The sequence below is a fragment of the Phlebotomus papatasi genome, chromosome 2, assembly GCF_024763615.1.
Source record: "Phlebotomus papatasi isolate M1 chromosome 2, Ppap_2.1, whole genome shotgun sequence".
In the NCBI taxonomy this organism is placed as follows: domain Eukaryota; kingdom Metazoa; phylum Arthropoda; class Insecta; order Diptera; family Psychodidae; genus Phlebotomus; species Phlebotomus papatasi.
In genome coordinates, this window is record NC_077223.1 from 21,949,190 (window position 1) to 21,961,978 (window position 12,789).

Genomic DNA, 12,789 nt, shown 5'->3' on the forward strand with positions numbered 1-12,789 from the left:
AACCTCTTCAAACTGACCGAATCACAGTTGGCACGCATGGAAAATTACTCGAATTATTTTTCATATTATCCAGAAAGTTCAGAAAACGATTAATACGAATAGTAATATCTTCAGTGGAGTCATCACTTATGGACACTATACACTTATAGACAGGGTGCAAAAATCTTAAATTCTTACCTAAAACAGATTTCGAAAAATCGTAAAATTATCAGTTTATAATGTTACTTACAATTCAGTGGTTTTTTTAAATTTGTTTTAGATAAGAACTTAAGATTTTTGCAAGCTATCCATAAGTTTATAACGCCCAGAAGTGATAACTCCACCCTACACCTCTCTTTCCGTCTTTAATATTAAAATAATTATCTTTATATGTGACACTACGGTTAGTCTCAGTGGACTCGTCAATATCAAAAGCATTCGAATGTCTTGCAATCACATCACCATTAATTACTTCGCAAAGGCCCTTTTCCTATTGGAAACGGTAGATACACCAATTGACTATGAATCGTGTGAGTATTGATATGGAAGAAAATCTTTTTGGGGAAAGAAATTAAAATACATAAAGCAGATTTTAATTGGAATTTCCATCAGAAAATATATATTAGAGCCATTAGAGGATTTTTTTATGCATGTTTCCTTTTTCAACTCATTTTCTCCAATTGTCTTTTTGGTCAGTTAGTTAGCTATTTACACATAGTAACACTTTAGTTTAATCACTCTCTTTTCCTTTTTTTATAATAACATTTATTACTTAAACTTACTCTTCTCCGTCGTCTTTTGACTGTTCTATAAGTGTCTAAAGTGGGTGGTGGGGTGGTACTCGTCTCCACTCCAGTACAAACCTCAAGGATGGAAAGAATTATATAGTGAGTGAGTGAGTCGAGGTGGAAGATGAGATTATTTTTCCTGGGTGTCCATTGTTGCACTCCTCCAAAATGCCACTAAAGCATTCTCGATGTCGTCTACAGAAGTCGACGCTTCCCAAGAAGATGATTAATTAAGAGAGCCATGACAACTAGGACGCTCCAGCTTATCCTCAACATGATCACATCAACAGATGATGTCCCCGATCCAGCTACAAGGCAAGCAAAATTTATTTTCTTCACGCTGAAGGCACAAAAGCACCAAGAAAAAAAATCACCAGTGGTTTTCACCGTCAGCGTCAATTAATTTAAATCTGGAAAAGCATGACTTTCAATCTTCCAGAAATTGGATGGTGTGAGACACTTTGAGGGAAATTTTTGACACATTTTCACCCCAGAGATAAATGATTTCATTGCCTCAACCCTGAGGCATACAAAAAAGAACCACCAACTCCCAATTTGTTGCTTAATTCTAGCAAATAACCACTTGGCATCTACAGAAGTTTGTCAGAAGATTATATATCCTGGGAGGAAATTAATTAAGTGATTGATGGAATATTTGCTATAAGTCCCATTTATTAACACTTTATTAAAACTTTCTGGCACAGAAAGAATATTTTGATTCAAATAAAATATTTTAGTTAATTAAAGACCTAATCAACAAAATCTATTACTTTTCATTAGGTTTTACGTCACATAAAAGAAAATATCCCAATAAACTCACTACAGAAATAATGCTAGGGGAAAGTGCGCTACCTTTGGACGATTTAAGCTTCGGACAACTCATTTTTTATGGTTTTAATAGATTTCACCTATAACTCTTTTTTAGAAATGTGAGACACTGAATGTGAATCAGCTTCAAAATAAAGTTTACTGAATTTGTTCCAAAATGTAGCTCGTCCACGGACACCGAAAATTTTTGAAAGAAATTTGTACCTTCTAGGAGGAACAAAAAGATACCCAACATAAGTAACGAATTTGTTCCAATAAATAGCTCGTCTAGTATAAAAGCGTATCCCTCCTCTCACACTCAGTCACCCGTCACTGAAGTGAAGAGGACGCCAAATTTGTGGCAATTTTCGTACTACATGGTTTCACTTTTTTAATGCGAGATTCCCTTCCTCTCCTGCTGCCGGCACTCGAATATGATTTCGTCATGCACGTGTCTGTATAAAACACTCTCAAGTTGATTTTTATTTGATGTTTCTTATGAACTTTCGCCACCAAAATCCATCTCGACTGAAGCATAAGCCTTAACTGTAAGACGAAGTCACTTACACGGATTTGTTCCCGACAATGGGAACAAAAAGATTTCCCATATGAGTAACAATTTCGTTCCAAAAATTACCTCGTCCACGGACACCAAAAATTTTTGGAACAAATATGCTACAGATGTAGGGATAATATTGTTATAAAAAATATGTATCAATTTGTTCCTGATAGTGGGAACAAAACATCCGAGTGCAACAAATTCTGTTCCAAATTTCAGGAACAAATTTGTATAAAAAGAAATCAATTCAAATTTGTAGACATTCCACTGTATCAAAACGGTTCCAAAAGAAAACTCTAACAAAATTGTAACTGCATTTCATAACAAAACCATAAAGAAAACTTCTTGGAACAAAAAAAAATCTTTTCTAGGTGCAAATCGATTCCAAAAAAATTGTTCCAAGGAAAACTTGTTCCAAAATTTTGGTCAGTGTCCAAAAGTTTTTACCGAGACTTGGACTAGTTTTTTTATTTTCACAAAAAATATTTTTAAATCAAAAATTAACCAAACAGTTCACAAGAACTCACTAACACCTAACAGCTTTTTCTCTGTATGGAGCCACAATTTTCTACTAATACAACGCTCATACTGGAAACTGTTCTCAAATTTTGAATCTCGAGTTTTTAGTCGAAAAATCCGGTATACAGAAAATACAGAATACAAAAAAATATCTCGTAAAATTGTTCGTCAATGTTTGGTAAATTCCTATTGGAAACTTACGAAACGCTCGTAAAACGTATAACCGACAAACAAGTCCATAATATGATCACTTGATGAACATTTTTTTGTTTCATTTAAAAACATTTGTTCCTACCTTTTAGTTTGTGTGGCAAAACTTTACGAACAAATGACAAAATTTTACGAACATTTTTCTGTGTGTTCACAAACATTTACAAATAAATGTTTGCAAAAGAACAAGAAATGCATGTTACGATCAAAGTTTTTGAAAGAAGTACAAAATTTTACAAGCTTTTTAGTAGGTTATACAATTTATGAGCATACCGCAAGCCCTCAGTAGGAATTCACAAATATTTACGAACAATTTTACGAAATATATTTTTTCTGCGTAGGCTCGTATTAGGATAATCTTTTTGATTTCCTCAGGGCAACTTATTATAACTTAATTCAGAAACTTTAGGTCTTTTCTCTTCAGGACTTTCGGCTATCGCAACAGTTTCTATTTGGAAACTTTTGAAATGAAACACAAATATTTGAAAACAATGGTCTACATATACTATGCAACTTTCCCAAAATATTCAGTGGCCTGAAATTTTACAAAAGAAAAGGAAGATAAATGATGGTTGAATTACAAATTTAGAGAGTCTACTGAAGGAAGTTTTCTTGAGGGAAATCCTCTATGGGTGTGAAATAATAGAAATAAATTATTATGATTTTTTTTTTATTTTCCGTACTATCTTCTCAGCGGAAGCAGAGGAGCTTTGGATATTTATTTACACCGGAGAAAAATTCATAAAAGAATCCCGGATTTTGGTAGAAAGTGAGCAAAAGGGGAAAGCCACAAAATCCTCTATGAAGCATACAAGAAATCCTCCTGAAGGGTGTGCTTTTAGTGTAAACAACTTTTTTCCCCTACTATTCTTCTCTTTAAATTTACGCTCACTTCTTTTCTTGTATTTCCAAAAGGTCTCCGAAGATGAACATTGTGGTACATTCCCCCGGGATTTAGCGTAAATCCTCCCTAAAGGCAATCGATATTCTCTTTTATTTTTTTTCGTTCTCTTTTCCAGCATTTCTTATTCCTTTCACGCTTAAAATGTCTAAGACTTTATTTTCAAACAACCATCAAATGTTCGAGAAAAAATACGGTATAGAGGAGAATAACCACTATTCGCTTGTTTGTGTAGCACTGTTCACCAACTTTAACTGAAATGAAAGGGACGACGGGTATCATATAGAAGTGATGGAAGGGAGGGCTTTTAGGCTTCGCACATCCACCAACCTAGTGTTTCAGGAAATTGTGTACTTTAAGTAGCTATTAAAATATATTTCTAGGTAGGTCAAATTCATTGAAAGAATATGAGAAAAATATAAAGTGTTTGAAGTCAGAGTGTGTGAAAAGGGTTTATTATTAATTGTATCGAAGCACAAAATCAAGTTTATCTTCCCCAAACACGGGTCACGTTAATGGCAAGCGAACTTGCCGACATCAAATCTCCTGCTCCGCATGGGGTAGGGGATAACGGACAAATACACAAGTGGGAGGTGATTTGGATCATCCCACAGTCACATAGGATGTCACATTCGGAGACGCCCCATCGCCGTCTGTTGTCTCTCGAGCGCGCTACGCCGCTTCTCAAACGATCAAGAGACTTCAATGTCACCACCAGGGAAAAGGTCTTCCCTTAATTCGACAAAATTTAGTGGAAAGACTTCCTTCCACAAATTGAGTCTAGCCTCCTCCGGAGGTTTGTCAAGTTATTTGACAGAGTGGCAAAAGCTCTGCGAGACATCAGCGTTGCTCTTGGTTTTTTGTGACCATATGGAAAAGATGCTTCGGTTCAGAGAGAACCTTGAACATCTCTTTACTGGAGATGATTGGTTTCCTCACCCATGGAGGAGCAATTCCTGCTAAGGGATAGAGTTTGTCCACTTACTGTTTAGGCTCACTGTTATAATACAGGCGGTATCGTTAGGAGCGACGCAAATGGTGAAAGCCTTCCCCTTTAGCGCGTATATCAAAAAGATTAATGGAAATGTGATTTAATCAATATTTTGATAATTTATTAATTACGCTAACTCGTTTCTCAGCTTATCCTTAATTCTAGAGGTCTTTAAGCCTTAAATATTATATAATCAGACAGATCCCTAAAATATTCAACTTGAAAAATTTGGCAGCAATGGATCAGATCAAACTACTGCTGTGCGTTTACGTTCGAGAATTAGAGGTTGTTTATGTCAATGTACAAACCGTACAAACTGTAGCAACTATAGGGATATTATGTTGTCGAGTACCGCCTATAAGATATTCTCCTCTATTCTGCTTGGTCGAATAGCCCCATTCGCTCAGACCATTATTGGATTATATCAATGTGGTTTCACTCCAGGATAATCAACAACAGACCAGATCTTTTCCCTTCGGCTGTCTATAGAGAAGATGAGGGAGCATGACCAAACATTTCATCAGCTTCATCATCTCTTCATCGATTTCAAAGCAGCCTACGATAGCATAGTCAGAGTAAAACTGTACGAAGCCATGGTAGAATTCGGTACCCCGAACAAATTGATTAGACTGACTAGGGTGACCATGACCGATGTGAGGAGCAAAGTAAGGGCGAGCGGATCGCTGTCACGAGAGTTTTGCGTGAACAACGGACTCAGACAGGGGGACGGACTATCGTGCGTCCTCTTTAACCTGGCACTTGAGAAAGCGATCCGTGACTCCGGCGTGAGCATGAGGGGGGTCATACTCAATAAGTTCACGCAGCTCCTAGCCAATGCTGACGATATTGACATTATAGGACGCAATCCCAGAGCTGTACAAGAGGCCTTCATCCAGATTGAACATGCGGTACGAAATCTGGGGCTACAGATAAACGAACGCAAAATAAAGTACATGGTGGCCTCGTCAGCAGCAACTCCGTCAACATCTACAGAGAGCATTGGTCAAACAGGGTTCCCGATGGGAAACTACAACTTTGAAGTTGTTAACTCCTTCGTGTACCTTGGATCAACAATCACAGCCGACAACAACATCTCAACAGAAGTCCGCGCACGGCTACTGAAAGCCCACAAGGCGTATTTCAGTCTATCAAGAATTTTCCGGTCCAGAACCTTAAGCATAAAGACTAAGCTACTGCTGTATAGGACTATGATCCTGCCAGTCCTCACGTATTCGTCTGAGACGTGGGTCCTCAGCAAACAGAATTGCGAACTCTTAGCCGCGTTTGAGAGCAGGATACTACGACGAATTTTTGGCCCCATATGTGAGGAGGGACGATTCCGGAGCCTACACAACCATGAGGTGTACGAGCGCTACCGAGAAGTAACTGTCGTCAACCAAATACGCCTCAATAGGCTCCGGTGGGTAGGTCATCTGGTTCGCAAGGATGAGGACGACCCAGCCTTTACACAGAATTAATTAAAGTACAGAATTTAAATTCTGTACTTTAATTAATTACAAAATATTTTGATTTAGATAGAGTAACTATCCAAGAAAACACATTGGCAACCAGAATTCAAATCAGAAAAGAGGATGAAGGCCAATTTTAACAAATTCGACGGGATGTCGAACTTTCCGTCCGCCTTTTTGTGCAAAATTTTTGCATGACTTCACGCGAAGCGAGAAAAGAACAACAAAATGTATTCCCATCTCTGTCGGGCCATTTTTTCCAAGTAATTGAAGGACTAAAGTAACTACAAATCCATTCCCGACAGCAATTTGAATAATTATTTCCCTGGAATAAATCATCTAAAATCACTCAATTTGCGTATGATGTATAATACTATGGTAAGGAATGGGTTAAGCTTTAGACTTGTTTAGAGCCATAAAATATTCCATACCTATTTTATTACGCTAATCAGAACGATCAATTTTTTTATTGTATTTAAATACTTTAAAGATCTTCGCAAACGCTTGGCATCTGTCTAGCAAAGGGTTACTTGCGACTTATACACAACACCTAAACAATTTTTAATAAATCAAAAGTTAAAAAAGCTCTAAAGAATATCTTATCGCAATTCCACATGGTTGATCGAACCTTCCATCCTCTGATTCGTAACAGTCTATAATTTAGCAAGTATTTTTTCTGAGTAAACTAAAAGATAAGCAAAAACCTCTAGAATCTAGGTATATCAAAAGTGTTTCTAAAAATTACAAAATTTATAATCAAGAAAAGTTCAAAGGAGCATAAAGTGGATAATCCACCTTAGAAGAACATTTGAATAAAATTGATTTATGGGCTGAATTCAACCATCCTGATGCCATTTTAAGGTGTACAGAACAGAAAATTAAATGAAAAAAAAACTGAAAGAAACAACCTTCCACTGCAAGAACATCCGATACCCCATTTCAAGAATTGAAAATGCGATTTGCGTGACTTGCCAATTAGCGATATTTGCTCTTTCTAAATTGTAGCTGCAAGGAATTCAATTTACCCACCCATCAAAGCATTGCAATTTGAATAAATTGAAGAAGTCAGAACCACCAATTTGAATTATATTTGCCAATTCCCTTCAATTTTGTCTCGCACCATCGATTGCCTTTTCAACCAAACTTCTCTTTAAGAGTATGTTCTTATGCACTATTTACTCACTGTAGTAGATAGTTTCTCGTCTAGCTGTGTAATTTGTCCCTGGAATTGAAAGGGCACAATTGAAGGTAACTGGAGGATCCACCTGCACACGAGGCACTCGCCAGGTGAGAATTGATTCATACATTCCATCCTCCTTTCGTCTCTTCTTTTCCGTACCACTGTCCACAAGCATATCGTCCACCCTGCAGCACAATACCAAGAAAATACCAGGAAAGTAAGTCGAGCGTTGCATCACCTCCAGTTCAAAATTGTATTTGCTCTTAATAAGGAGCAACATGACATGTTAGAAATATTTCACCAAAGAACCCTCTCAACTGGTATTTCACTAGCCAAAGCTCTACAGAAATAGATGTGTGCTTTCATGAGTTTCAAATTTTACTCAGTCTTGAGATAGTTTACAAAATTTTATTTAGAAGGGATTCAATAGTTTCTTAGATTCTTTACAGTCTCAGCTACTATTGTCCCAGGTGTCGGATTTAAAACTGAGATTAAACTCTATGTGAATAAATTTTGATATAATAAAACGTTAAAAATCGATTTTTGTATCTACAGTGCCCGCTCTCTAATCCGGATCGCCGTAAACCGGACGACTTATCGACGGTTATATTTAAAATAATTTTGAGGTCATGTATGCATGTATGTTCAGCAATGAAAATGAATTATCCTTTGATGTTTTTGTTTAATAAATGAGGTATAATAGCATAGAATTCTCTAATTATGATTCTAATTCTTCAAAAAAAAAAACTTGTATTATATTTGCAAGACGTTGAACAAATTCAAAAAATCCATCCGGATTACGAAGCGGACATCTGTCATATTGTCTCCCAATCATCCGAATAACGAAGCGGGCACTGTATTATTCGTTCGAGCCGTACGACCCATAAATCGTTCAAATTATCCGATACCAGTCCGTAAGGAGTACTTCAAGAAAGAGAACAAAAATAATACGAGTCTCAGAGAAATATTTGCAAGACTTAACCCTTTAAGGACGACTGGGTCACCCGTGACCCATAGAGAAAATAATTTTTCCTGACTACCTGAAGTTATTTCTTTCTAATGTTTTTTACCAAATCACACAGTAGAAAGATGTAGAAATCTAGGATATTTTTTGAAAATTTCCAGCTATTTGTTATATAAAAAATATTTGAGCACAAAAATAACGAATTTTCAAATTTTCACGTTGGTGGTTGAATTTTAATATTTTTAATATTTCTAATTTTTTTTAAGCAAAAACCTCTTGGGACTAGTAACTATGATAACAATACATAATATTTCTCAACAAAGTAAAAATTATAGTTTATTGGTATTTTCAAGAAAGCTTCATAATTTTTATGGGTCATATATGACCCAATCGTCCCTAAAGGTAAAAAAACGCCTAATTTGTCTCTAGTGGATTTTTGAAAATTTGAGGTTAGACTGTTTCATGTTTTTGTGTATGTGTGTGCAAAGTAGTTAATTATTCGTGTAATATTGTGTGATAAGGTAAGGTACCCTGTAGTCGGCCGGTTTCTCAACTCGTCCAGTGCGACTATTTATTCAATTTACTTAGATTTGTTATAATATGGTCTTACCTATTTAACATTAGAAGGTGTATTATATTATATATAACGTAAATCAGTGAAAATTTCATAGAAATTGACTATAAAACGTTGAAAAAAAAATGGTTAAATAATTCAACTGGCCGAGTTGAGAAACCGGCCGACTAGAGGGTACTTTACCTTATATCAATTAGCTGAGATTTCCCAGTGCAATACTGACTGAAGAAGGTAATATTTTGATAATTTATAAGATACTTCTGCATATATGATGTAAATTCATAACTTTTTACTCTTGTAGATGACTTCAAAAATGAAAAAAATATTTCATGATCAATGAATCCAAAATCATCCACATATTATGCCCGGAAGATAGCGATGATGCCGACAATCTTGTCCTGAACGAAAGCGACATAATATATTTGGAACAAGATGTGGATGAAGTGGACTTTGAAGTCTTCATCGAGAACGCATCAACTCCGGAAGAACTCCCAGATCCACAGCAATGTGCAACTGTACGTCTGAAATTCCCAAAGACAAGCAATATTGCACCTACCCATTACCATCAAACATGTTTCGAAGAAAACTAAGGTGCACATGGTGCTATCAGAAAAGAGGATTATTAGACCAATTATATTTGTGAGGCATGCGACATTTATCTCTGTGTTACCAGTACTCGCAATTGTTTCGATGAATATCATAAAAATTAAAAATGAAGTAAATAATACATTTTTTCATAAAAATTATTGTTTTTGTGTACAAGTCTTCAAGAGTCTTTGAGATCAAAAATTGAATGAGATTTTTTAAAATTAATTCTTGATCTTTTTAATTTTTACTCGTACTCTAAATTTTTTTTTTATTATTACAAATATATTCAAGTTATTTATTTTTCAAAAATAACTGCGCAAACGAGTAAACTAGTCGTCTGGAAAATTTTGTGCTTTTTTACCTTTAAGGACGATTGGGTCATATATGATCCATAGTTTTCCAGGACTCCTAGGGATGGGAAAATTTCTTTTTAACCGTAAATCTCTTATTTAGGCTAAAATATCGAGGGAAACTTGATTTCGTTGAATTTCGCTCACCGGAAAGCTTCTCGTTTTTAAAGGGTTGAAGGCTTGGAACTGATGAAGGCTTGGAAAGCAAACCGAAAGCTCTGGAGATAGTTTACGTGTTTCATTGAATGATTGTTACTTCCCGATGACTTCCGAACTCCCCTACCGTTAATTTTAAAGTAGACATGCCAAAACTCGGTTTTAAATTGTCAGAAGTTGATCATCAAATGTGAAAATAAAAAGTCGCATGAATAAAAATGAAAACAAAAGGTTTTCAACTCTTTGATCACTGCAAAAGATCCAAAAATTGTACAAAATCAAAAAATCGAATTTCAATAATTACGATGTAAGATTTTCGAAGCTTCTTGTAAATGTTTTATCATAATCTTATTTTAATTGAACTTTCTCAAAAGATAGTGCTATAAAAAAAATAGTTTTCTTTTGTACTTTTATCTCATTCTCTTAAAATGAACTTGGAATATTTTCCCTGATCTTATTTGTCAATTTGATTGCCTATAAAGAATTTCAGCTATCATAATATTATCTTTTAGCTCACTAAATTTCATGAAATTACAATTCACATCCTTTTCTATCTGAAAGGTTTTGCATTTGTTCCTCGTTCAAACATAAAATTGGATTGAACTAAATTGAATTTAGCGTGATGTGCAAAAGAAGAAGAAGAGTACAAAAGAGTATGATAATCTTATGCAAAATATTTGGGAAATAATCTGAGGTAATTAATTACAATGTGAATTTGATACTCACGTAAGGGTTAACGATGGCTCTGGATAGACATTGTATGTAGAACATTGGACTACTATAGCATTTTCTTCATCACAGCAGTTGTAGCTCAACTGAAAGTCCTTGTCGGGTACTAATCAAGCGAAAAGACCAAATTCAGTACTACTCCTTAAATACATATGGCATTACATTGACTCACCAACTATCAGTAAACTTGCTGTTCTTCTATCCTGAGACTGAAATGTCTGCACGGAGCATGTGTAGTCTCCTGTCATATTCCATGTTGGCCTTACTATGGACACAGCTCGATGCTTAGAAATTGCATGTTTCGATGCTTCGTATTTCGTATCTACACGTCCGCGAAAGAATGAAATTGGATAGGGCTTGGAGCCTGGAATCCACTGATAGACCGGCTGGTCCCCTTTTAGCCATTTTAGCACAAAGCCTGACTCTCCGGGTTCTACCTCGTACTCACAGTCTAAGATGAGGGGATTTCTCATGGGATCTGCTTGTTCATCCATGATATAAGTGCGAGGCACACGCAATTCCTTGATTTTAACGCCTGAAGCGCCATCTGAAATTCAAACAAATTACCCAAAAATATGTTAGTGAATGGTGGATTTCATCGAATAAAAAAGAGTAAAGGGGGAACTTTACTTGTGATTATTTATGAATAGTGACCTGATTTTTACGCTCAACATCTCCCAAGAGGAGTGCAGTGACCGAAAAATCCTCAAACTTTTGGTAGAGAGAAGCAAAATATCATGTAACCGGGAATGGAGAAAAAAGCAAATGGAAGAGTTGTTCAAACAATTTTGTATTCCATCTGAGTAAGTAGAATCAGATAATACTCTAGATTCTAGATTAAAGTTTGATAAATTTAATTTAGAATGCTGGTCGCACTCCTTCTTTTTGATTTAGTGGAATTCAGTGGATCGAAATATTATATACATTCCTTGCTCTATTGGCTAAATGTTACAGTAGAACCCCGCTATAGACCATCGCTCTATAGTCCACAATTTATCGACCGTTGATTTCAAAACACTGATTTTAAATTACGTTATGTTTTTTAGTACGCGACATGCAATGTTGTCATAATTATTTTAATATTTTTGGCAAACTTTATTGAGTAGTTGTGATAATTGTGATCCATAATGAAGAGAGCGAGAACAAGTACCACAATCGCAAAGAAAGTGGAGGCCGTCGAGCAATTTCAATACTAAAAGTCGTTGATAATTTTAAAAAATGGCATGGACTATGGTGCGACCCAAGTGTCAAATCTGGAACCAAATATGGCCTATAGCGAGACTCTACTGTAAATGGATTTGGCTCTTTCTATTAAATATAAGTTAAATATTTTTAATAAATTTAAATATGCCAGTTAAACTAGCAAAAACCCGCATTGTATTTTTATTGTTTATGAAAAAATCAAAACCGGTGCCTTTTATCATCCCAAAATTGTTTTCGTAAGTAACGTAAATATTAATCAAATTTTAGATTGAAAACTCAACGACCAAATTTGACAGATTAAAGCTGAAATCTATTTTCATTATTTTGCAAGAAATTTTAATGAAAATAAGAATGATTACATGTCCGCTAATTAAAACTTTATGCTTAGTGATCTAAATTTCAGGATTTATCAATTTATATTTCATTCTGCAGTCATTCAAACCATTTCGACATTCGACACCCTTGACACATAGAATAGCGCTGTGTACATTTCTATCACGCCAGACGAAAGATCACGCGACATTCTCAAAGAACATCGAAAGACATACCATTTACGTAAATCAACTTAACATTGCCTAAAATAAAGCAAATGAGCAGTAAAAATTAAAATTTGGCTAGAAAAAAATTAAAATTTGTCAACAATGGCTCCGGCACTTTTTAGCTCAGTAAAATTTCATGAAATTAAAATTCACTTCCTTTTCTATCTGAAAGGTTTTGCATTTGTGCATTTCCCTCGTTCAAACTTAAAATTCGATTGAACAAAATTAAATTTGGCGTGATGTTCAAAAGAAGAAGAGTACGAAAGAGTATGATAGACTTATG

The 12,789-nt window shown here is 35.4% G+C and overlaps 1 protein-coding gene across 3 annotated transcripts in view; it reads right to left on the bottom strand.

Moving 5' to 3' along the window:
• Positions 1-637: 637 nt before the first annotated feature.
• The window catches only part of LOC129803059 (uncharacterized), a 62,757-nt gene continuing 50,605 nt past the window's right edge, over positions 638-12,789 (bottom strand). For all 3 annotated transcript variants that reach the window (XM_055849395.1, XM_055849394.1, XM_055849393.1), the window contains exons 3-6: positions 10,937-11,311; positions 10,762-10,870; positions 7,407-7,588; positions 638-1,075 (exon numbers count right to left, since the gene is read on the bottom strand). In XM_055849395.1, the coding sequence (XP_055705370.1) occupies positions 963-1,075; positions 7,407-7,588; positions 10,762-10,870; positions 10,937-11,311 (779 nt within the window). In that variant the 3' untranslated portion in view covers positions 638-962. The remainder of the gene's footprint in view (positions 1,076-7,406; positions 7,589-10,761; positions 10,871-10,936; positions 11,312-12,789) is intronic.